At 41.5% G+C, this 27,009-nt stretch overlaps 1 protein-coding gene across 6 annotated transcripts; it reads left to right on the forward strand.

Moving 5' to 3' along the window:
- Positions 1–873: 873 nt before the first annotated feature.
- LOC139557068 (butyrophilin subfamily 1 member A1-like) lies at positions 874–25,558 on the forward strand. Of its 6 annotated transcripts, none has more exons than XM_071371400.1 (8): positions 874–1,152; positions 1,700–1,777; positions 12,923–13,102; positions 22,376–22,717; positions 22,947–23,006; positions 23,208–23,492; positions 23,747–23,917; positions 24,377–25,558. In XM_071371400.1, the coding sequence occupies exons 3-8, from the start codon at positions 12,994–12,996 to the stop codon at positions 24,499–24,501; spliced, it is 1,092 nt and encodes a 363-aa protein (XP_071227501.1). In that variant the 5' UTR covers positions 874–1,152; positions 1,700–1,777; positions 12,923–12,993; the 3' UTR covers positions 24,502–25,558. The 6 variants fall into 6 exon arrangements, with proteins under 6 accessions (XP_071227501.1, XP_071227502.1, XP_071227500.1 ...); XM_071371401.1 differs by lacking the exon at positions 1,700–1,777 and adding an exon at positions 21,277–21,362; XM_071371399.1 differs by lacking the exon at positions 1,700–1,777.
- The last annotated feature ends 1,451 nt before the right edge of the window (positions 25,559–27,009 follow it).

Below are 27,009 nucleotides of genomic sequence, written 5' to 3' on the forward strand. Positions count from 1 at the left end.
GAGCAGCTTTTAGTGTTCCTGAGTTTAAGGTGGCAGTGACAAAGAGCCACGGATCATTCATCTGTTTACACAATGGAGTTGTTGGCCATACTATTGGCTGCAGAGTGGGTGGAGGAGGTGAGGCCTGACAGGGTAGTTTGATGAGCTTAAATTCATGTGTGTCTCAGAGCAGACATTTTGTATTGTATGAGGTTTTACAGTGTTTGTATAGGGTGAAAATGATGGGGGTATTTGTGACATTCCTCTGGGTACCAGCTCATGTTGGTAGATAGAGGGGAATATAGTAGAGGGGAATGAGGAAGTTGATATTATTGCCAAGCAGGCTCTTAAACATCCTAATGTTGAGATGGAATTGGCCATCGGTAAAGCAGAAGCCAAGGAATTAATAAGAACAGTGGTTAAAAATAAGTGGCAAGACTTGTGGAGCAGGGAGAGTAAGTGAAGACACCCGTATAAGATCCAGGAAAAGGTGGGGGAAGGGAGGTCCTCGGGCTGAGAAGGGAGGGACTGGGACACACATTGAAAGTGGTGGGGAAACATCTGACTGGGAGGTGTGATCATTGTCAGGAGGAGATGGAGACAGTGGAATATGTTCTATTTCAGTGCCAGAAATATGTGAGAGAAAGGGATTTAGATTTGAGGAGTAATGGGGTTGAAGAGCCAGGATTAAGTGAACTTTTGGGGTAATCTTCAGGGGATTTAGTATTTACTTTTGTATTTAATTTCCTTAGGGAGATGAGATTATTGGTCAGGATTTAGACTTTCACCGTCTCTGGTCCACACTCCAGTCCAGTTGGTGGCGGTAATGCACCTTAAGGTGGTTGCCAACCGCCATATAAAATCTATAGAAGGAGTAGGGTGCGTCGGGAAGTGACAGCGGGCCCAGTGTTGCCAATTTAGCGACTCAGTCAGACCCCTCTAGCGACACATTTTCAAAAAAGCGACTAGCGACAAATCTAGCGACTTTTTCTGGTGTTATTGGAGACTCTGACGTGAAAGCATCTTTAGAATACTCTCATTGAACGCTCGAACGTTTCATCCTGTTGGAAGACCCAAGTATTGTGAGTATTTTGGCTGACCGTTTTGCTACCACCGGAAGCTTCGTGAAGATTGCCCATTTAGTTTTTCTAAGGACCCAGAAAAACTATTCAAGTAAGTAAATCTTTTTAGAAAAATATGATTTAAAAGTATTATTAGCTAGCTTCCTACAGAAACGGAGTGTGCAGGCTAACTCATATGAGCTGCGAACGTAATGTTAGCTAGCGGGGATTAGCTAGCAAGATGGCGGTCAGTGCAGATCATTTGTTTTGGTAGCTGAAGAAATTATTGGATTTCCTTACCCAAATATGAACATTTGGTCATAAAACCCCGTTTGAATATGGTTTAGTTTGTTTACCAAAGTAATTGATTACTTTCTGCAAGTTATTCACCTCTAAAAACTAAGTTTGAGACAACACTAGATAGCCAGATAAACTAGCTTGTCGAACGTACATGGAAACTTCCAAGAACAGAAACAAAAAGGAAAGAAATGGAGAGATCGTCAGATGGACAGTTAACCACAAAAGATGGTGTGATTGTGGGTACTCCTCTTCAGAATGTAACTGTGGTGTGTGTGTGGGGGGGGGGGGGGGGGAACTGCAATGGGTGATGAAAATGTGGTGCGCACGGACAACAATGCTCACAACTTGCGCCCCTCCAGTCCCCAGCTCAGGACGTTACCTTACGACCCCGGCAGTCCAGTCATGCCCCAGGGGGAAAAGATGAGAGGCCAAGGAGGGTATGTCACTTATTGAGATGCAAAACAATATTGTAATGCTTTTGACAGCAAAGATAGATGAAAGGGCAGATGGCTTGGAGGACATGGTTAGAAAGAATACGATGAAAATTGAGGCCATGAAAAAATCTGACTTTATCTTTGGAGAAGTGAAACCCCTCAAAAGTGACATGAAGAAAGTTGAAGTTATCTGTCAGGAAAGTGAAAAGAAGGTGGCTGAACTCGAGCAAAAGGTGAATGAGGCGGAGAGATACCAACGCAGGTGGAACCTGAGGCTCCATGAAATTCCAGAGCAGGCGGGTGAGGACATCAAATGCAGAGTTGTTGACATCTGTGGAGCTGTCATTCCCGACTCAAAAGCCAAACTTCAGGAAAATGTAGACATCGTTCATCGTTTGGGAAGACTCAAGGATCAAGACAAGAGACCGAGGACAACCATCATCTGGTTCACCAACAGATCTGCACGGGATCTTCTCTGGAGGCAAGTGAAGAATTGTTAATTCTTCATCAAGCAAAAATTGAGGTTCACGGAGGATCTGACCTCAGCAGACAAAGTGATAAGAGAGAAACTGTGGCCGATGGTGGCTGCAGCTCGAAAAAAATCAGGGAAAACTGCATTTAAAAAAAAATCGGTGCAAGAGTGATCATCGATGGGAAAGAAATGCGGCCAAATCAGAACATTTGAGAGAGAGCCAGAGTCTAACTCGGACAGAACTGTCAGGCCAAAAAACTGATTGCCAGGTGAAAAGTAGCCTTTTATTATTAAAAAAAATGTACACCAACACTTGAATGAGAAAAGGCTGACCTGTACTGGTAAACTAAACACTAACTATAGGTGAATAACTGCTTATTGTAAAGTCTACACAATGTCTCCTCCTTGTGGGAGTAAGAATACTTTGGTAACTTTATGACCAATGTTTGTTTTTTGTTGGAGAGGTTAATAATGGGATGGAAATCCTTTTGAGTTACATATCCTTAGGAAAAGCTTATATTAGCATAACAAGGTTGTTGGTTGAAGTTTATGTCTATCTCTTTGTTTAATTAATGTCAGGAGTATTTGTAATTTACTCAAACGTAAGGCTATTTTCCTGTATTGCAAATGGTTTAATGCAGACTTTTACTTTCGACAAGAGACTGGTTATCATATGGCAACAACCCTCTGCAGGTGTAGCAGTTTTAAGAGTTGCATTTAAAGGGAAGGCCATCAGTAGTAAGACTCACCACTCTGGACGTTGGTTAATTTTAACAGTGAATTTCAACAGTGAAATGTTTTTATTAGGGAATATTTATGCATCCAACAACAAACAAAACAGGATATTATTTCAAGAATTTGAAGAAGAGATTAATGGAGTTAGGTGTATTTCAGGATATCAAAATTATCTTAGGTGGAGATTTTAATTCTGTATCTAATGTGATGATTGACAGATATCCCCCTCCTAACAGATCCAGCATTGTTAATCCTGAGTTTAATAACCTATGTCTTGGATTAGTCGATATTTGGAGATCTAAATATCTTGATAAAAAGGACTTCACTTGGAGTAACAAGGAAATGTCCAGACTCATCAAGAATTAACTTCTGGTTGATTTCTAATTCATTAGATAATACTGTAGTCAAGGTATCAATTGAACCACTAATTCTTACCGATCATAAGGTTATATTCTTATCTTTAAATATGAATGGATCTGAAGTTAAACCGAATCTGAGTTATTGTGAACTCAATAGTAGACTGTTGGAAGATGATCATTTCAAGATGGATGCCAAAGATATTATACAAGACAATTGGAGGAAAGCCCAACTATTTAAGTCTTATGGGACATATTGGGAATTAATGAAGTATGAAATAAGACAAACAGCCATGAAGAGAGGTAAAGAAATTGCTGAACTTAAAAGATTGAGGGAAGATAAACTTAAGGAAATACTTTCTCTAATCTCTATGGAGGACCTTGATGAAGAAGGAAAGGGTCAGTTATTCTCTTTACAACTAGAAATGGACCGACTGTATGAAGAGAGAGCAAAAGGGGCATTTGTAAGATCAAGAAGGAGATGGTTGGAGGAAGGTGAAAAAAATACAAAATACTTACAATTTTGAAAGAAAATATTCTGAATTTATATCTATTCATAAGCTTAATATAGATGGCAAAGAAAATGAAAACCCTAAAGATATTTCAAAATATGTTTCAGAATTCTATGGTAACCTTTATACCAGTAATGCCTGTCCTACTTGTGACATATCTGCCTTTCTAGACTCTGTCAGACTATGCAAAATTCATAGATGAAGACTTCCAAAAGTCTTGTGATGAAATTATTTCTATCAATGAAATAAACATTTTTATAAGCAAGTTAAAAGATAACAAATCTCCAGGGAATGATGGCATTATTAGTGAATACTTTAAATATTTTCAGGAGGATATTATTGAATTTATATTTAATGTTTTTAAGGAGGCAATTGATTTAGGGGTCCTGCCTGTTTCTATGACACAGGGCCTAATTTCTATAGTACCCAAAACAAAGATTCTATAATGTTAGAAAATTGGAGACCAATCACATTAATGAACAATGATGGAAAGCTACTTGCATCCATCTTTGCAGAAAGACTTAAAAAAGGTCTTGACCAAATTATTGATGATACCCAGTCGGCTTTTATGAAGGACAGACATAGATGTAATAATATTTGACTAGTAGTGGACTTGATAGACTACAATGAGCACATTATGGAAGATAGCTTTATTTTATTTGTAGACTTTTACAAGGCTTTTGATACAGTTGAACATTCTTTTCTTTTGAGACTTTGAGACGATTTTTTGGTTTTGGTCAATATTTTCAAAGTGTAATTAAGACACTTTACAATAATAGTAACAGCTCTGTTAAATTATCCCATGGAACTTCAGAGGTTAGACGTGGAATTAAACAAGGACGCCCAATTTCTCCCTTCTTATTGGTCACACAAGTTATGGCACTTCATATAAATAAGGATAGTTTTAGGGGTTTTCAGATACAAGACAAAGAGATAAAATGTTCACAATTGGCTGACGTTAATTCAATGACACAACAACAAGGTTCCAGTTTAACAAAGTTTACTATACTGTATGAACACACTACAGTAGCCATTCCACTCAAGGCTAGGTCCATCAACAACTAGACTTCCCGCGCAGGCGCACTCTTGACTGAGTGATAGCCCCGTAATAACAGAAATATAGGGATATTAAAACATGAACTTAACACTGACGACACCATTTTTTTTGAAAGATCATTATGAAGTCAGGAAAGCTATTGAGTGTATTAATGCCTTCTCACATGTATGAGATATTAAAATGATTACATAATGCATAGAGTTTAGCACATCTGACTAGTGATTATTTGTCCGGGGTTCAATACCTGCTATTTTTTTTCTCTCTCCAAAAACCAACACAGGCCTAATAATATATATATATATATATATATTAATCTCAGCAAAAGAAGAACAAAGGGGGGGTCGAAATCAAAAGTAACAGTCAGTATCTGGTGTGGCCACCAGCTGCATTAAGTACTGCAGTGCGTCTCCTCTTCATGGACTGCACCAGATTTGCCAGTTCTTGCTGTGAGAACAGCCTATTACAGACAGTCTGAGCACTGATGGAGGGATTGCGTGTTCCTGGTGTAACTCGGGCAGTTGTTTCCAGCCTGTACCTGTCCCGCAGGTGTGATGTTCGGATGTACCGATCCTGTGCAGGTGTTGTTACACGTGGTTTGCCACTGCGAGGACGATCAGCTGTCCGTCCTGTCTCCCTGAAGCGCTGTCTTAGGCGTCTCACAGTGCGGACATTGCAATTTATTGCTCTGGCCACATCTGCATTCCTCATGCCTCCTTGCAGCATGCCTAAGGCACATTCACACAGATGAGCAGGGACCCTGCGCATCTTTCTTTTGGTGTTTTTCAGAGTCAGTAGAAAGGCTTCTTTAGTGTCCTAAGTTTTCATAACTGTGAACTTAATTGTCTACCGTCTGTAAGCTGTTTGTTTCTTAACGACCGTTCCACAGGTGTATGTTCATAAATGGGAAATAGTGTCTTCACCCTTTACAATGAAGATCTGTGAAGTTATTTTGATTTTGACAAATTATCTTTGAAAGACAGGGTCCTGAAAAAGGGACATTTATTTTTTTGCTGAGTGTGTGTGTATGTGTATTAACTGTAAAGTAATGAGTGACCATTTTAGAAAATCATGGGACATCGTCTTTTGTTGCATGCTATTTTCTGTCAATTAGGTTTAGGGTTAGAAAAATGGTGACCATTACAGCTGTAGGTGCATTGTGTTACAAGTCAGAGTTATAGCTAAAATGTTATACATTTTACATTTTTACTAACCCTAGGGTTAGGGTTTTTAAGGCAAAAAACAGTATGGGTTTATAGCTCCTGTGGCTTTCTGTGGGTACTACATAACTAATTTGTGACACTTGTTAGGTTCATAATCTGAGGTAACAACTGCGTTAGATCTACAGATCAAGGAGCTAGACCTATCCATTTGGTTTGCAACTCAGTGAACCTGCGCAGCATTTGCTCAATTTGATGCCTACAAACAAACAGATTTCGACGCATATCAAATTACCCAGCAGCCATTTAGAAACAACAAATTGTTTAAAAAATATATATATTTTCTTAATTAAAAAATTTATTCTGGCTGTTTTAAAATTAGCCACATCTTGAAAAAGAGGACAGGGACATGCATTTTGTTATGGCCTGTTTTTTTTTGCGATTACTTTAAAATTATAGCATGCAGCTGGGACATATGGTAATAATATGAAACTGGGCTCCACGGCAGATGCAATGAACACATTTTTCTCCGAAAAAAAGCATTGTTAAAAATGTGATGTTAAAAGGTTGCCAACAAACAACGCATACAAAGTAACGTTTGCACGATCAATTTACCTAGCTAGGTTAACTAGCTGCTGAATAGGCATCAACTCACCACGTAGCTTATTCTTAATGTTTGTCCATAGGCTACCAGAATGAGGACAGACTTTTTTTTCGGAATAAACGTGGGGAGTGAAAAACGTAATTAAATAGCCAACTCCCTATACAACTTTTTATGCGTCATTTGTTGGCAACCTTGTTATTTATGAAGTTTTTGGAACAGATTCCTGTCTGAATGTTCCATAAATTATGCCCACCCCAATCTTGATGTATTCATCGTTGTAACTCAATACATTTGTAGCTAGCTAAGAGGGTGAATGGATTAACAAGCAGTTCCAGCTGCCAGAAGGGAGAGTAACGTTAGGCTGCTCTGGATAGGGCAGGTACCTTTTGTGGGAGGACAATATAAAAAAATATTTTCCAGTTCCAGTCCCTAGTTTTCTGTTGTCAGATACAGAGAGCCGTAAAACCCTCTGCAGAGGAAGAGGTCCCAATGAATGTACCAAGAGAAGGGTACATCCTTGTATACCATGTGTACATATCTTAACACATTTTGTGATGAAAAATAGTTAAAAAACACACAATATATAAACCTATTACAGCTGGAGCAGGCCAACCCTGCTGAGTGTGCACGCTTCTGTTCCAGCCCAGCACTAACACACCTGATTCAATGTATCAATTAGTTAATCATTATGTGTGCTATTGATGGGCTGGAACAGAAATTTGCTCCCTCTGTAGATCAGGGATCTATGGTATTGACTTTTTGTTCACCTGAAATTATGCTTTGGTAATAATAGGCTACTTGTTACTAAATGAAATCAAATGTTATTTGTCATATGCGCCAAATACAACAGGTGTAGAGCTTACCGTGAAATGCTTACTTACAAGCCCTTAACCAACAATGCAGTTTTAAGAAAATAGAGTTGGGGTAAAGTGACTGCATAGATGATGATGATGATGATGATGATGATAAACAGCGAGTAGCAACAGTGTGTTTTAAAAAAGGGTGGTGTCAATGCAAATAGTCTGTGACCATTTTATTAATTTCTCAGCAGTATTATGGCTTGGGGGTAGAATCTGTTAAGCAGCCTTTTGGACCTAGACTTGGCGCTCCGGTACCGCTTGCCGTGCGGTAGCAGAGAGAACAGTCAATGACTTGAGTGACTGGAGTCTTTGACAATTTTTGGGGTCTTCCTCTGACCGCCTAGTATATACAGTGCCTTCGGAAAGTATTCAGACCCCTTGACTTTTCCACATTTTAAGTTGTTTGAAAATGTATTAAATAGTTATTTTTCCCTCATCAATGACAAATCAAAAACAGGTTTTTAGACATTTTTTGCAAATGTATTTAAAAAAAGAAATACTCACATTTACATAAGTATTCCAACCCTTTACTCAGTATTTTGTTGAAGCACCTTTTGGCAGTGATTACAACATTGAGTCTTCTTGGGTAGGATCATACAAGCTCGGCATATCTGTATTTGGGGAGTTTCTCCCATTCTTCCCTGTAGATCCTGTCAAGCTCTGTCAGGTTGGATGGGGACCGTTGCTGCCTAGCTATTTCAGGTCTCTCCAGAGATGTTCGTTCGAGTCCTGGCTCTGGCTGGGCCCCGCAAGGACATTCAGAGACTTGTCCCGAACCCACTCCTGCGTTGTCTTGGCTGTGTGCTTTGTGTCGTTGTCCTGTTGGAAGGTGAACATTCACCCCAGTCTGAGGTACTGCTCTGGAGCTGGTTTTCATCAAGGATCTTTCTGTGTTTTGCGCCGTTCATCTTTCCCTCGACCCGCCTCGCTACTGTTATTTTTCACTGTCTTTTTTACTGTTTTTACTTATCTATTGTTCACCTAATACCTTTTATCTTTTGTACTTGAAAATTGCACTGTTGGTTAGAGCCTGTAAGTAAGCATTTCACTGTAAGGTCTACCTGTTGTATTTGGCGCACGTGACAAATAAACTTTGATTTGATCCTTATTCTGAGGATTGGCCTCCATCTGGCCACTCTACCATAAAGCCTTGATTGGTGGAGTGCTACGGAGATGGTTGTCCTTCTGGAAGGTTCTCCCATCTCCATAAGAGGAACTCTAGAGCTCTGTCAGTGACCATCGGATTCTTTCTTGGTGACCACCTCGACCAAGGCCCTTCTCCCCCAATTGCTCCGTTTGGCTGGGTGGCCAGCTCTAGGAACAGTCTTGGTGGTTTCAAACAATTTCCATTTAAGAATGATGGAGGCCACTGTGTTCTTGGGGGACCTTCAATGCTTCAGGACATTTTTGAATCCGTTCATGGAAACATGGTCGTTCGTGAATCACGTTGCACAAAATGTTCATTCAGATTTTTGATCACTACATCATAGTCGAACTCATCATTAAAGTAATCAAAGGAGAATGCATTGTAGAAAATGCATCTTTCCCCATTGCATGAAGTAGTGAATTCACCTGCACCACACCAGTCTCCTTACCAAGTTTCGATGCCACTCAAAAACTGGAAAAATGTTGTCCCCAGATCGGCCGTGCCGACGGCTGCGAGAAATCGAACAGTTCTCGTGGGTTAAATGTTGACATTTCCCGCACTAATTTTCGGCGTGTGAGTTATTTAATTCTGAAACCATGTCATGATGGAGACCAGGCAGTGAATTATCCGGTTTAATAACTCTTAAAACAGACAATTAACATGCAGTCCAGCAAGCTACTATCTGCTAGTCCTCATTGCTAGGTTAGTCATATGCGGTTATGACGATGGCAGGTGTTAACAAATCAATTACTGAGATATCTATCAAACATCACTACACCACTCATAAAAGGTAGGCTATAACAATAGTTCAAGAGAAAGTATAAGTCTCTCCATCACTGCTCTCTTCAAACTACATCTAGCATATTGGCTGATATAGGCCAGTAATACAATGTGTGAATCTCTGGTAATTTTTGCGCATAGGGTGTAAAATTGCTGGTGCCATGGCTGGCAAGTGAGATGTGTCACATACGCCTAAAATAACATTGGGGGACTGCGGTTGGGTATGGGACCAGTTCTTGCGGTAGCGGGTGGGAGTCAGACAGAATGTCAGCGGGTGCTGGCGGGAGCGGGAATCCCACGTAGACCTCTATTGTGCACCATGATAGTGAAGACTGTAACGTTAGAGCTGTTTATTACTGTGTCAGTGTGAAAAGTAGGGAAACTGACAGATCAATAACGTTACATTGACATACCGACTAATACAACTCACATTGCACAGAAAAAACGTAAGAATATCAATCTTCAATCATTTGGCCGATGGTTTCATTGTTTGATTCAGGTCTAGTTTTATTGATGCAAAAATAATAGCTAATATAAGCCAACTTTTGACCAGCTCTCTATCGGTACATCAACTGGCGAAAGCTTGCCAAGTTCATTTACTTCTGAAAAGTGACAAAACAAAGGCTACAAAACATGTCCATACAAACAACTGCTGTTAGCAATATGAGGTGGATATTATTACTATCTATCTGACAGATAACTAGAGGTTAGCGCTGACCTGGCTGTGGTAGCTACTCACTAGCGTAGCTTATTCATTCACGTCAGTCGGGAGGGGATGAAACATTACATGTCAGTTACAATATTCGCTCAGCACTGCGAATAAACACTAGTTTATTTATTTTTCTGTGTACTTAAACAACAGTTACCACGCAACTAAAGGGTAGCCTGTTTCTATTCATTTTACAACTCGGTGAAAGAGCACAACAGGTACACTTAACTATGCTCAACTCTCCCATGCTGGCCCAGCCAGACTTCCAGAAGCTTTGCCTTCACTCAGCCCGCTTGGTGCCCGCATGGTCCTAAATCCAGTCAGTTAAACACTCCAAACAGCCTACCCGACCGCATTTGTAGTTAACACATTTCACATTGGATTTATTAACTATAGTATCCTTAATTAACTAGCATTGAAAAAGTCAATCCATTCTTCTCTAATTAAACACCTCTCCCTAATTTCAGAATTACGCTTGTAACGTCGTCAGTAGGCTACAGTAACCTATGCTTCAGAGGCCAGAGGCAGGTAGCCTACACACACGCAGACTGGCCAAAATTTCTGCCTGACAGGCAGAGCTGGAATATGTTTTTGAGTTACTGAGTTAGGGCTTTGCATAGGCGCTTTGTTACGATCTTCATTGAAATGTGGGGGAATTCCCAGAACGGCAAATACCGTTATTAACCTTGTTCCCTTGTTTTTAAAATAAGATCACGTTCATTTCTGGTGTTCTGTTCCCTGAACCGGTTCTAAACCTTAGCTGTAATGTGAGTTTGCAAGGGAAACCAAGATAGTACGCAAGACTGATTCAAGACCGGAGGGGGGGCGAGACCTAGTCAAGACCGGGAGGGGGACAAGGGGTTTGAGTCTGAGTCAAGACCGAGACCAGAATTTTTTTCTGGGGAGATAAATCTAGCCAGCAAAGTCAGCCATTGGTTAGGCCATCAGAAGCTAGATAAAGGCATCTGCCATTCAATTGTATTAGGGCAAAGGTTTGGAGTGACCGTGGAATCAACCAATCACATTTTGACTTATTGAGCGAAGGTTTTTACAAAAACGTATGGAAACTTCTCCCTTGAATGGCAACAGGTCACTGCGCAGTGGCGATTAGTAGTTTTCCCACGTCTAGCTAGCTAGCTTTTGTTGTCGGCTAGTTTGCTGCGGCTGCAGCTGGTGTTATCAATAAGGATGTTGTTGCTAATTTGTTAGCTTCTCCACTTTCAACTATAAGTTAAGTTTCAAATGATCGTCATCTGGTGAGTGGAACTGTGTTTTTTTTATTGCAGCGTGTTTGCTGTTAGTTATCTCTTTTGAAAATAACGTGTGTGTGTGATATTGTTGGATTTAAAGAGGAACTGACAGCATTTTAACAACATGTAATCTTATAAAAATCTGTTCAGCTGACAAGCGACAACTTGAAAATGACCATATCTAAGTGTTCATAAATTCTTAGAATGTTTGGGAATAAGGTTTACTAAGGAATTTGAAAATTATACAGCAATATAGGTTGGGATAACGGCCGGGTGTTTGACAATTTAATAGACACTGCAGGAAATAAAAACATCTGTCTTGTCCAGGACCAGAGTCTACACAGACCGGTGCGCTATAGCCAATCAGAGCGACAGTAGACCTATATACAACAAACAAGCCATTTGCTACAGGGCCTGCCATCACTCACTTTGAACTGGACTGTGTTTACAGGCAGTTGCAACAGCGCGACTTTAGATCATTAGAACGCATTCGCCAAAAGCCACCTGAATGGATTTCTGCAGATATGTAAACACAATGGGAGTCCTCTTACATTTGGGAACTTTACAGTCCTATTGATCAAGGTAGGCTCTCTCTCCCTCAGTTATGCACATCAACAACCAAATCAACAACTAATGCTAGCCAAAGCAAGATGAGCTAAAATCGAACGAAGGAACATTAGATAAAACCTCACATTTTTTCAGTTAGTTGGCCGTCAAAATTGCACCGATAAACAAACGATGGGGAATTGTAGCCTCCTCGTCCTTCTGCAGCTTGCCTGCCAATGCATGCTTGTCCAAACCAAGCACCCAAGCTAACTGTCAAAAGTTGGCTGGCTTGCTAGCTAGCTACTTCCAGACACAAATAAGAGAATACCTCACTCTGTTTACATGTTATCTAGAGCGTTCTCGACTAACTATAACTTGTTTTGCCTATGTGTAGAGTATTACTTTCTTCATCCCAACTTGGGAAATTGTTTTATCACAGCATGCATCATCAATGACTTGCAATGATAGAACACGCAACAATGGCCAACACATGATTAAAAACAAAAACGCATTGCCACCTGTCTTATTCAGCAGGTGTTGCGCGTTCGTAAATTCATCAGTTGTTCTGCGCTCTGGCACACTCTGATAAGAGTACTCTGAAATCGGAGTAGATATTCAGAGTGAATTTGTGAACTCGAGATATGCTAACTGTATAACAGTTGTTCAAGTTCTTGCTAGCTACATCTTCGGCCGTTGGAAAGATGGATCGTTAAAACAAGCGGGCCCTGGACATAACACAGGATAACACACAGGATAACACATAAACATTGTGGTGAAGTGTGCTAAAGCACTGTGCAGAAAAGAAGAGGACTGGGGTTCTGTTAATGTGGACACTATACAAATAATTCCTACTGAATATGTGGTGTACTTAACTGCAGTATAGTATTATTACTATTCATGGGAGAATTCTTATTATGGATGTTGGTGTGTTGACCTTTACTCTTCTTTGATGTCATCACCCAGAGTCGGAAGAGGTTGCCTGGGCTTGCTAGCACTTCGTGAACTCTTCATTTGGTTGTGCTGCCTACGCTGAAATGGAAATGATTTATCGGATGCGAGCGGCAGTCAGACGGCCTCGCAAAGGATTGGTGCTCTGTCTGTTCCTGGCACTCCATTTGGCTGTCTCCAAGGCGGATAATAAAGGTAGGTCTGAAGCCTTATATATTTTTTTACAAACACCACAGTACTGTCTGACATTATAGCCGGATAACATTTAAACAAGTAATGAAATTAGGTTAGCATTTACTGCTAAAACTTGATATATTGACCTAGCTGTGGCGGTCACAACATTTCGTCAGCCGGTGGTTGTCAAGCAAATCACTGTCGGGCTCACAGTAATTGACCGTTAGTTAAGGCATGAGCACTGCTTTTGTTTTTTGCGCAGTCTGTACGTGCAACATCAGTAACTCATTCACAATTTGACAAGCACTTGATAATGTCTAGAATTTCACAGTGGCATCCCCTTTGTGTGGCCATAATGCACCCTAAAAATCCATGCCTTTTGCACCCTTCTCCCCGAGTGCTGCACGCTCCATCACATGATCAGGTCTTTCTCACAGGCTACAAGTGACATTAACAGACGTAACATATCAGAACTTTTAGCTTAAAATGTTGATGATAAACTATTTCTTAGGCTATAAGTGCAGATTTTCCATTAGCGGAAAAGACCTTTATCAAAAGTGACTGCAAATGCAATTATGCATGTAATGCTTTTATTACGAAGTTGCATTTTTATGGTGAAAATGATTTTACCCAAACTTGAAACTCACGCGCTGCTTATGTATGCCAGTTAGGCGCTACACCCCTGTAAAGTGGATTAATGTGGTTCATTTTAAGAAGTTATTTGGCCACTAGTTGCGATACAAACCTTTTAAAAACATGTAGGCCTATGGGCTAAGCTGCATGAGGTGTGCGACTATAAACTGAAAAAGTCGCCAAAAAAAGGCATTGTTTCTTATGCTGGGCATCATTCACAAGTGTAAATATATAATTCATAAGTGGTAGGCTAATATTGTCACCCATCAGACTATTCTTGATTTAATCTTGTCTTTACATATACTAAATAATATGTGTGAAATTTGTTTTGATTTAGAATGGACCATTATCATGCACCTGTATCGAAACAGGGGCAGTGGGAAAAATACATGTCATCTATGCACTTAAATAGAGAATAGAGGATGCTTTTTCCCGTGGTTTATTTTCATGCCAGCCAGGTAGGCTATACTCCTGTTGTAAATATAAGCAATGTGCTTAATATTAGGAAAGTTGAGAAATAAATATAGTAGGCCTAGCCTATAGAAAGCTGATCCTTTTTAAGTCATCACTCTGTTTTCTTGCGCAATTCCATAGCCTATTGAAATGTTGCGCAACATGTCCTCATGAAGTGTTTGATTAGTTATTCTAATACATTTGCATTGATGTCAGTGATTAGAGGGACAATAGAGTGCTGAGTACCAGGCAGTTAGCACATTTGGGAAGGTTACTACCATCAGCAGTATCAGAGCTTGGAGAAGCCCAGTTACCGTGACTAAACGGTCATGTGGAATTTGACTGCCTTCATGACTTGTGACCGCCGGTGTGGCAGTAATACGGTCACCGCAACAGCCCTATGAGAGGGCAACATTTGTGAATTGGACCTCCACAGGGAAATTGGCGAGGTGAAAATAACGCGTTTGGACTGCAGCCATGTGTTTAAGAGAAATGCCACGGTGGCCGCGGTGCAATTTAGAAGTAGCCCAAAAACCCGCCACATCATTTTCAAAATAGCCCAATTTGGTGAGAGAACCACTAACATGGCAACACTGTATTTGACATTTTGTAGCGGATTAGGAGAATTTACGCAACAGGTTAGGGTAAGATTAGGAAAAGAGTTGAGGTTAAATAAAATGCACACAAAAAAATTTGACGTTTGATTTGACTAAAGCTGGATCCCTTTTTAGCCAGGACCCCTTTTCGATATAGATTACATGGTTGCATTCAAGACAAGATACTTTTATTGATTGGTTGTCAGTGTCAGAGTAGGCCTATTCTGCTGATGTCTCCAGTCATATAAAGTCTAGTAGAATTGCATGAAATGTTTAACAAAGGCCACATTTTACCCATGCAAAGGAAAAAAACTACGATATAGCCTATAATCCTATGCCACTACGCACTTATTAATAGCCAAAATTATCGCTATGCAATCTACTCAACACATTAGGAATATTAGGCTTACATTAGTTTGCAAATGTGATGGAGGCATGCAATCCTTTGTTATAAAGGTGCATTTTTATGATAGCTTCACCAAAACTTGAAACTCACCCGACACATGCTAATAGCAAGGATATAAGCTATCTAGCAAGCTAGTTTTGGCTAATTTACTGTAGTGCTGTTAACACCGGGTTAGCGTAACAGCTAAACTCGAAATTGATCAGACTTGACCTACCATACCAGTGATGAAATGATCGTAGCAAACCCTGTACTGACAACTGTCTGGTTCAGGTCTTGACGGGCAAAAAGGTTTCTTCGCTTTTCTGCCTGTTGTTGAGTCTTATTTCATTGGTATCACCAATGGTATTTCATGATTGCGGGGAATCTGTAAATATATTTTTCCCCTGTTGTCTTTCCTGCCTTGTTAGAGCAGCCAAATTGTCCACAGAAAATGATTGTGGTGATGAAACAACTAGTTGTAGGCACTGTATCATGCAGTTTGGGGTAGCCACTCGGGTGTTGATGTCGGAAGAATTCATGCGATGGTCTTCCAACATGGCCGCCAGGAGGTGTCGTACGTCAACTGCAAGCCCTCTATGGGGGAGCCGTTTCCGGTGCATTGCCAACAGGGAGGATATCTTGTTAAATATGGATCATATTCTTTAAAATTACTAAATTACATTCACAGAATGTAAAAGCTACAGCAATGCACTTGTGAGGAAAATTAGAAAATGTATTTCAACCAGTGTATAAACCCTGGATGACTGGGGGGGAAAATAGATTTTGGAAGCTATAGAAATTAATTAATACATTCGTTTGACACATTTATTCTATTATAGAAACTTTAATGCATATTTTTGAATTATATTACGTGAGCTAAACATAAAAAATGTATGTTTTTGTACTAATGTTACTGTCTCCATTACAACAACAAAAATACTTAAATACAAGTCATTTTGTCCTTGAAATGTGTTATTTACAGCTGTAGAATTCCATTCATTCCTATGGAGGACTGTTCCTACTAAGGAATGCCAATATGGCCGACCAGTGGCTTCATAGCCTCTCAATAGCCAATACAAAGCATCAGCAATCCAGGGTTTATGTACGTCATTGGTTTCAACATAGTTCTATCTCTAGTTATACTATGAGAAAAATATTTCAATAGATGTATAAATGTGACGTATCCGCTTGCCGTTTTTACTCACTATAAAATATGGCAGTGAGTGGAAGCCCAGTGGCCAGAAGTAGGAGAAGATGGAAGGAGATTTTGGCTGATATTCTGCAAATGTTCTCATCAATGAAACATTTGATCTCAGTACAGTTTTCTGTTCCCAAAACTGAAGTCTGTTATGAACAGAGTGGACTACGTTTTGTAGACTTTGCCAAAGTTTTTTTTAAATTGTGTTGATTAGGAATGCAAAGGTGAATTGAGTTATTGCACACGTGCACTTCAGAGTAGGCGTTCCCTAACAGAAATATGCAGATGCATGCTAGAGTGGGCCAATAGGATCTCGCTAGCTCGTGCTTGGCTCTGCCCACCTTCTTGCTTGCTCTGTCCACTATGACTCATTTGTTCCCATTGGAAACGACAGCCTGTGGTCTATCTTGGTTTAGTTATAAAGAATCTTTGGTATAACCAGAGAGGAAGAGAGAAGCCCAACTCAGCCTTTTTCGTTGTTACGCTCAACAAGCAAGGAGATTTTGTATGGCGGTCAATAAAAACATGAATGGCTTATTTGCGACATGAGGTTTATTTGATCTAACAGAAGTTTCATAATGCTTCAGTTGTTAAGTGTACTGATTTAAGTAGGACACGTGACATCCAGGCAACTTTGAGAAAAAACACTTTATATTTTGAGTTGTCTCTGGCTGTGTATATTCGTGGTATGAGGCTAGTAGTAGCATAGCATCTCTCGCCATTGAATACAGGCGGTTGATGTCAACAACCCTCATCAAACATGTAACAGAATTTCTGAAGTGTCCTGTTAGGGTGAAGGAGACGGAGGTGGCAACAATAAGGGCTGTCCAGCATGTCTCCTATCCGGAGGCGGTGAGAAGAATGGAAGAAAGGAGTGAAGTTGAAGAAGTAATGGTAGTAGAAGTAGATAATATTCATTGTAAATAAGAATTTATTCTTAACTGACTTGCCCAGTTAAATAAAATAGAGGGATCCTGACATGTTGCGTTTCCTGCACAGTGCAAACGGAGAGGAAATCCTAAGAAAATAGGCATTGTGAGGATGAGCGTTTTGGGGGATTTAACTGCAGAGGCATTACAAGGTATCTTGTCGATGAATGAATGCTCCGTTCTCACTGGCACCTGAGCCTGTTTAGGGATGTGATTTGAACTAACTGAAGGAGTGGGATGGTTTTTGTATGTATTTATTTTTGGTATTTTGTATGATATCGGGTTGTATGATGTTACTTCTCTGCACGTTTTGTCATTGGTAGGCTCTACATTTGCCTGCTATTCCCTGCGTCCATGTTTTTGTACGCTCTGTTTATACAGTGCAGTTAAACTACTTGTTTACTGTTCTAATTACGTTAAGCTGTATATACAGTGCATTCAGAATGTTTTCAGACCCCTTCACCTTTTCCGCATTTTGTTACATACAGCCTTATTCTAAAATTGATTACATTTGTTTTTCCCCCTCATAAATATACACACAATACCCTATAATGACAACGCAAAAACAGGTTTTTAGAAATGTTTGCAAATGTATAATATACATTTACATAAATATTCAGACCCTTTACTCAGTACATTGTTGATGCATCTTTGGCAGTGATTACAGCCTTGAGTTTTCTTGGGTATGACGCTGCAAGTTTGGCACACTTGTATTTGGGGAGTTTCTCCCATTCTCTGCGGCCCCACAAAGAAATGCCACCCCACACCATGACTGACCCACCGCCAAACCGGTCATGCTGGAGGATGTTGCAGGCAGCAGAACGTTCTCCACGGCATCTCCAGACTGTCACGTCTGTCACATGTGCTCATGTGCTCAGTGTGAACCTGCTTCCATCTGTGAAGAGCACAGGGTGCCAGTGGCGAATTTGCCAATCTTGGTGTTCTCTGGCAAATGCCAAACGTCCTGCACGGTGTTGGGCTGTAAGCACAACCCCCACCTGTGGACATCGGGCCCTCATACCACCCTCATGGAGTCTGTTTCTGACCGTTTGAGCAGACACATGCACATTTGTGGCCTGCTGGAGGTCATTTTGCAGGGCTCTGGCAGTGCTCCTCCTTGCACAAAGGCGGAGGTAGCGGTCCTGCTGCTGGGTTGTTGCCCTCCTACGGCCTCCTCCACGTCTCCTGATATACTGGCCTGTCTCCTGGTAGCGCCTCCATGCTCTGGACACTACGCTGACAGACACAGCAAACCTTCTTGCCACAGCTCGCATTGATGTGCCATCCTGGATGAGCTGCACTACCTGAGCCACTTGTGTGGGTTGTAGACTCCGTCTCATGCTACCACTAGAGTGAAAGCACCGCCAGCATTCAAAAGTGACCAAAAGATCAGCCAGGAAGCATAGGAACTGAGAAGTGGTCTGTGGTCACCACCTGCAGAACCACTCCTTTATTGGGGGTGTCTTGCTAATTGCCTATAATTTCCACCTTTTGTCTATTCCATTTGCACAACAGCATGTGAAATGTATTGTCAATCAGTGTTGCTTCCTAAGTGGACAGTTTGATTTCACAGAAGTGTGATTGACTTGGAGTTACATTTGTTGTTTAAGTGTTCCCTTTATTTTTTTGAGCAGTGTATTATAGAGCAAAATCGGCAGTGTATCAAATACTTGTTCTCCCCACTGTACATACATACATACATACACCTGTTCTCAAAGGCCCCAGAGTCTGCAACACCATTAAGCAAGGGGCACCACCAAGCAAGCTGCACCATGAAGACCAAGGAGCTCTCCAAACAGGTCAGGCACAAAGTTGTGGAGAAGTACAGATCAGGGTTGGATTATAAAAAATATCAGAAACTTTGAACATCCCACAGAGCACCATTTTTAAATCCATTATTAAAAATGGAAAGAATAGGGCACCACAACAAACCTGCCAAGAGAGGGCCGCCCACAAAACTCACAGACCAGGCAAGGAGGGCATTAATCAGAGGCAACAAAGAGACCAAAGATAACCCTGAAGAAGCTGCAACGCTCCACATCGGAGATTGGAGTATCTGTCCATAGGACCACTTTAAGCCGTACACGCCACAGAGCTGGGCTTTACAGAAGTGGCCAGAAAAATATATAAAAATAAGCAAACATGTTTGGTGTTCGCCAAAAGGCATGTGGGAGACTCCCCAAACATATGGAAGAAGGTGCTCTGGTCAGATGAGACTAAAATGTAGCTTTTTGGCCATCAAGGAAAATGCTATGTCTGGCACAAACCCAACACCTCATTACCCCGAGAACACCATCCCCACAGTGAAGCATGGTGGTAGCAGCATCATGCTGTGGGGGTGTTTTTCATCGGCAGGGACTGGAAACTGGTCAGAATTGAAGGAATGATGGATGGCGCTAAATACAGAAATTCTTGAGGGAAACCTGTTTCTTCCAGAGATTTGAGACTGGGATGGAGGTTCACCTTCCAGCAGGACAATGACCCTAAGCATACACTCGAGTGGTTTAAGGGGAAACATTTTTAATGTCTTGAAATGGCCTAGTCAAAGCCCAGACCTCAATCCAATTGAGAATCTATGGTATGACTTAAAGATTGCTGTACAACAGGGGAACCCATCCAACTTGAAGGAGCTGGAGTAGCTGGCTCTACAAAGTTTTGACTTTGGGGGGGTGAATAGTTATGCACGCTCAAGTGTTCTGTTTTTGTCTTTATTTGTTTCACAATAAAGATATTTTGCATCTTCAAGGTGGTAGGCATGTTGTGTAAATCAAATTACATAAACCCCACAAAAAAATAAATTTTATTTCCAGGTTGTAGGGCAACAAAATAGGAAAAATGCCAAGTTGCAACAACAGAGAAGTGGAAGTCACATTAATCAGGACAGGTACACGTGGTACATAGCCCTGCAAACACTGTTTTGTGAACTCATTTTAGCTAATGGAGGGTTACATTATCAATACAATTTATTTTTTATAATGTACTTAACAAGTCACAAGTTGCATGGACTGTGTGCAATAATAATGTGTTCAACATTATTCTTTTTATGATTACCTCATCTCTGTACCCCACACACAATTATCTGTAAGCTCCCTCAGTCGAGCAGTGAATTTCAAGCACAGATTAAATTCCAAAGACCTGGGAGTTTTCCAATGCCTCGCAAAGAAGGGCATTTATTGGTAGATTTAAAATATATATTTTTTTTAAAAGCAGACATTTAATATTTCTTTGAGCATGGTGAAGTTATTAATTACACTTTGGGTGGTGTATCAATACACACAGTCATTACAAATATACAGGCGTCCTTCTTAACTTAGTTGCCGGAGAGGAAAGAAACCACTCAGGGATTTCACCTTGAGGCCAATAGTGTTCAATGGCTGTGTTGGGAGAGAACTGAGGATGGATCAACAACATTGTAGTTACTCCACAATACTAACCTAATTGACAGAGTGAAAGAAGGAAGCCTGTACAGAATACGGCCATTTCTGAGATATTGGATGTGGTGCCGCCTGGCACCGACGATCATACCACACTCAAAGTTGCTAAGTCACTCGTTTTGTCCATTCTAACGTTCAATCAAACAGTAACTGAATGCCTTGATGCCACGTGTTTAACCTATGTCACTTTTCCAGAACCAATGCAATCGCTTTTCACCCGGTGCAAACTCCGCCCACGCGGCGCCCTGTCCAGATGAATCTAATCCCATCAATAGCACTGTGGCTAACTAATGCTTGGAGCTAACCACAAGGCTGTTTTACTCTAGGGTAGGCTAGGAGCTAGCACCGTGGCTAACTGCTTGTCACAGACTGGTGCTTGTATTTAGGGTATGTTTATTAAAAAAAAAAAATGGTTGTGTACAATCAGTTCTTTCATCAAATATTTGTACTTTTATGTACTTTCTTTACTCCTGTGCTTTCTTTATTGGCTGTCTTACTGTATTGGCTGTCTTACTTTATTGGCTGTCTATCTGAACTGTCTGACCTCTCTCTCTCTCTCTTTCCTAGCTGTCTTCGTGTGCTCTGTCTGTCTATGTCTCTGTCTGTCTTAGGTGGTGAGACTGGTTCATACAGTGGCTCTTCCTCAAACACAAGTAAGACTATACTATAATACTACTATCTTTCTATATACACTATAGTGTACATAGAAACGTCTGTCATCTGTCTTCATGGGCTGTCTGACAGCTTTCTCTGTCTCGCTCTCTTTCTCTTTAATGGGGATTTCATGGGAAACGTACGTTTACATTGTCAAAGTAAAATAAATATAGACTTCAAATGTTATATTATTGGCTATGTGCAGTAACAATGTGCGAACGGCAAGCCAAAGTGGGTATGGTCAAACATTGATCAGGAGGATAGAAAGTGCAGCCCAGTTTCCACCTCATTTTGTGGGCAGTGGACGCATAGCAGGTCTGCACAACCGCTCTCAATAGCAAGGCTATGCTCACCGAGTCTATGCATAGTCAAAGCTTTTCTTAATTTGGGGTATTCTGCCACTGTGTATTCTCTGTGTAGGGCCAGATAGCGTTCCAGTTTGCATAGTTTTTTGGTTCATTCTTTCCCATGTGTAAAAAAAAAAAAAATTGTTTTCACATTATTTGGTTGGGTCTAATTAGTTGTCTCTCTCCCCTCTTCTCTGCTGTCTTCAGTCTTTGTGCTGTAGCAATTTGTCTGAAATAAATGACAATATTTGAACAATAATGTAATGTTTATACACATTACACAAGTAAAAAACAACAACATGGAATTGATAACTAGTTAAAGATGTGTTCCAGAGGGTTTGTATACCTTTTAGCCAGTAACGGTAGTTCTGAAAGGAGAACTCACGAGCCAAAAAGGGTCCCGAAAATTGTGCACAATTGTGAATTTCAATTGTACAATATGTTACGAATTTGAATTTATGCCATCTCTTTAATTCGCCCAATATTATTATTCCTCTGGTGGACACCTCTCTCTATATGCTCTCTCCTGTCTGTCTGACTGTCTGCTTGTCTGTCTAGCTGGGCTCTCTTCTGTCTGTCTGGATGCATGCATCCATGTTCCTGAAATAACTAATAAAACAGTTGTTTTCCTATATAGACCTACCTCCCTTTTTTCCCTGTTACAGCTTTTGTTGTTGGTTCAACGGACCCTGTTCGTGGCATAGTTGGCGGGGATGTCATCTTGCCTTGTTTCCTGAGACCTACCAGGAGTGCTGTTGAAGAGTCAGTAGAGTGGCAGAGACCAGTCCTGGAGCCAAAAGAGGTGCATTTCTACCGAGACCGTAGTGATGACAATGTGCTCCAGAATCCATCCTACAGTGGAAGGACGTCACTGTTCAGTGAAGAACTGAAGAACGGCAACATCTCACTAAAGCTGACCAATGTGAAACTCTCTGATGCTGGAAATTACACCTGTTACATACCGACGTTAGGCCACCAGAAAACCACCATTGAACTCTATGTCGGCGGTGAGTCATTTGATTACCAAACGCATCGTTCAGATTTCTTTGTCAGTCAAATGCCAACTTGAATGATCAGCATGTTTATCCTTCCTCTCATTTATTGATTAATGGTGTTATGATGTTATATGATACATTGGATGTCAAGAAAGGTGCCTGGCCCCAAAAAGTGTTATGACATCAAAGCACATTGAGTACAGAGGTCTGAAATCTGTTCTTCTATCTCTACAATGTATAGAGGACGGGAATCCTTCATCCTCCCTCCCGCCCCTAATAGACCAATCGGGGGAAGTCAGGGGTGAGTTTCCAAAACCTAATCGATTCATATTAGAAATATCAACCTTTGTACAAACAAAAAGTGATATTTGATGTCATAATTACTTATTCAAATATACTTCGACATGATACTATCCATCACAAGTTCCATCTTACTTTTAAAGGTCCATCGATATCAGGATGATAAATCCTATAAACCTTTTATGTCTTTGTGTCTGTGTAGGTGCAGCCACTCGGCCATGGCTCTCCATTGTGGAAACCAAAGACAAGGAAGTGGTCCTGAAGTGTGAGGCTGAAGGGTTAGTCTATAAGCCTGAGTTGGTGTTGCTGAACAGTAAGGGAACCATCCTCCCTGCTGATGAACCTACAGAGAGACCCATGGATTCAGAGGGCTTGTACACAGTGACACGCTATTTCACTGTCCAGAAGACTGTCACCAACGTCTTCACCTGTCGAGTTCAACAGCTGGAGATCAAACACATGAGGGAGACATGGATTCGTGTTCCAGGTGAGGTGGTTTTTGTTACAGGACTGAATTGACTAGGAATTTAAAAACCTCATGGTTGAGGGTTGGAATGATGGCCTGAATCTCTGTGTGGGGTTATTTACTGTTGCCATTTTCAATTGTATTTATTAACTATTACATTTTTTATTGTTCAATTCCAACATACAGATAATTCACAGTTATGGACTATTTTTGAGGAATCTATCACACTGTAGGTACTGATGTCTAATGATGGTTTCATGTTACTTGTGTTTCAGACAAAATGTTTCATGAGGACTTGGGATGGAAAATTGGATTTGGAATTGGATGTGTTGTAGGGGGTGTTGTAGGGGGTGTTGTGGTGGGTGTTGTGGTGGGTGTTGTAGTTTGTCTGTGCATGCGGAAAAACAACCCCAACTACGCCCTAAAACAGTACCCAGAAGAAAAAGGTAAGTCATGGATGTGTTACCTGAACTTCTTGGTTTTAGCCCTGTTCCAATACTTTAAAGTCACATTCCAGTCTCGCTTTCACCTCATTTATCACCTGATGACATCATAGGGCACCATCAGACCAACACCTAGTCCTTGTTACAAAAAAACATATTTTGGTGAACGTTACTGTATTTATACATGGGATCTTTTTTTAAACTGGAATGCGTCTTTAAAATGCATCCTTCTCTCCTCCCTTATTTGCAGTATTCACTGATCTAATAACACATGAAGGGCTCCACTACATAGTAGCTTTCACCAGTCCAGTGATGATACCAACGAATGTTTGAAATGATAGTCATAGTTATTTTACCCAAAGTAATAAGTGTTTAAATGTGTCACTTAGTTGACTGTGTTCATGTGGTGTGTTATTAGTCCGCTCTGTAAGAGTAAATCCTGTCTCTCATCCATTTATACAGAAACCAATGGCGGGTGTGCAGATAGCGGGATTGCCCTCCTCGAGAGCAGCAATGCAAATGGCCATCCTAATGGTGTGCGTGTGTCACAACCTGGAGAACGGGACAGCCAACATACCCTTGATTGATTCCACCAGCCACCCTCGGCGATGTAATGAGATAGACACTTATCACCTGCAGTGAAGCCGCTCAACATTTACCTTACAAGACAGTCGTGAAGAGGTATGGCAACTGCTCGGCGTCCGACCGCAAGGCAATACAGAGGGTAGTGCGTACGGCCCAGTACATCACTGGGGCCAAGCTTCCTGCCATCCAGGACCTTCCTGCCATCCCGGGAGCAGGTTCTTGGTCTGCTCCCTGACCAAGGCCCTTCTCCCCCATTTGCTCAGTTTGGCCGGGCGGCCAGCTCTAGGAAGAGTCTTGGTGGTTCCAAACTTCTTCCATTTAAGAACGATGGAGGCCACTGTGTTCTTGGGGACCTTCAATTACTACAGACATTTTTTGGTACGCTTCCCCAGATCTGTGCCTCAACACTTTTCTGCTCTTTTGCAAACCAGTATCACTACTTGCACATCTGCTCATCTATCACTTCAGTGTTAATCTGCTAAATTGTAAATAGTTTGCTACTGTGGCCTATTTATTGCCTTTGCACCCACTGTATATAGAAATTTTTTTTTTCTATTGTGTTATTGACTGTATGTTTGTTTATTCCATGTGTTACTCTATTGTTGTATGTGTTGCACTACTTTGCTTTATCTTGGCCAGGTCGCAGTCGAACAATTCCTTCAACATCATGGCTTGGTGTTTGCTCTGACATGCACTGTCAACTGTGGGACCTGATATAGATAGGTGTGTGCCTTTCCAAATCATGTCAAATCAATTGAATTTACCACAGGTGATCGCGCCCAGGCTCTGTCGCAGCCGGCCGCGACCGGGAGGTCCGTGGGGCGACGCACAATTGGCCTAGCGTCGTCCGGGTTAGGGAGGGTTTGGTAGGTAGGGATATCCTTGTCTCATCGCGCACCAGCGACTCCTGTGGCGGGCTGGGCGCAGTGTGCGCTAACCTGGTATCCAGGTTATCTGTATTCCCAGTTATGTGAAACCCATAGATTAGGGCCTAATACATGTATTTCAATTGACTGATTTCCTTATGACTGTAACTCAGTAAAATCTTTGAAATTGTTGCATGTTGCGTTTTATATTTTGGTTCAGTATATATGTATCCACCATCCATAAGTACATACAGTGTACAAAACATTAGGAACACCTTCCTAATAATGAGTTGCACCCACTTCTGCCCTCAGAACAGCCTCAATTCGTCGGGGCATGGACTCAACAAGGCGCCGACAGCGTTCCACAGGGATGCTGGCCCATGTTGACTCCAATGCTTCCCATAGTTGTGCAAAGTTGGCTGGATGTCCTTTGGGTGCTGGACCATTTTTTTATACACACAGGAAACTGTTGAGTGTGTGAAATTCAGCAACGTTGCACTTCTTGACACACTCAAACGCAAAACGGTGCGCCTGGCACCTACTACCATACCCCCATTCAAAGGCACTTAAATCTTTTGTCTTGGCCATTCACCCTCTGAATGGCACACATACACAATCCATGTCTCATGTTTTAAAAAGTCCTTTAAACTGTCTCCTCCCCTTCAACTACACTGATTGAAGTGGATGTAACAAGTGACATCAATAACAGATCATAGCTTTCACCTGGGCAGTCTGTCATGGAAAGAGCAGGTGTTCCTAATGTTTTGTACACTCAATGTATTTGTGTGTATGTATGCATTGGGCTTCATGGATTGTTTATTTGTATGTGTTGGGCTTTAGCTGAGATTATTCTTTCGAGTCCTACATTTACATTTAAGTCATTTAGCAGACGCTCTTATCCAGAGCGACTTACAAATTGGTGCATTCACCTAATGACATCCAGTGGAACAGCCACTTTACAATAGTGCATCTAAATCTTTTAAGGGGGGGGGGGCAGAAGGATTGCTTTATCCTAGGTATTCCTTGAAGAGGTGGGGTTTCAGGTGTCTCCGGAAGGTGGTGATTGACTCCGCTGTCCTGGCGTCGTGAGGGAGTTTGTTCCACCATTGGGGTGCCAGAGCAGCGAACAGTTTTGACTGGGCTGAGCGGGAACTGTACTTCCTCAGTGGTAGGGAGGCGAGCAGGCCAGAGGTGGATGAACGCAGAGCCCTTGTTTGGGTGTAGGGCCTGATCAGAGCCTGAAGGTACTGAGGTGCCGTTCCCCTCACAGCTCCGTAGGCAAGCACCATGGTCTTGTAGCGGATGCGAGCTTCAACTGGAAGCCAGTGGAGAGAGCGGAGGAGCGGGGTGACGTGAGAGAACTTGGGAAGGTTGAACACCAGACGGGCTGCGGCGTTCTGGATGAGTTGTAGGGGTTTGATGGCACAGGCAGGGAGCCCAGCCAACAGCGAGTTGCAGTAATCCAGACGGGAGATGACAAGTGCCTGGATTAGGACCTGCGCCGCTTCCTGTGTGAGGCAGGGTCGTACTCTGCGGATGTTGTAGAGCATGAACCTACAGGAACGGGCCACCGCCTTGATGTTAGTTGAGAACGACAGGGTGTTGTCCAGGATCACGCCAAGGTTCTTAGCGCTCTGGGAGGAG

The sequence above is a fragment of the Salvelinus alpinus genome, chromosome 28, assembly GCF_045679555.1.
Source record: "Salvelinus alpinus chromosome 28, SLU_Salpinus.1, whole genome shotgun sequence".
NCBI classification, from domain to species: Eukaryota; Metazoa; Chordata; class Actinopteri; order Salmoniformes; family Salmonidae; genus Salvelinus; species Salvelinus alpinus.

Coding starts and splice junctions, on each gene's coding strand:
- LOC139557068 (XM_071371397.1), top strand. CDS start 21,119: ATGGTTGTGTACAATCAGTTCTTTCATCAAATATTTGTACTTTTATGT. Junction 21,363..22,375: donor TGGCTCTTCCTCAAACACAA/GTAAGACTATAC, acceptor TCCCTGTTACAG/CTTTTGTTGTTGGTTCAACG. Junction 23,007..23,207: donor CCAATCGGGGGAAGTCAGGG/GTGAGTTTCCAA, acceptor GTGTCTGTGTAG/GTGCAGCCACTCGGCCATGG.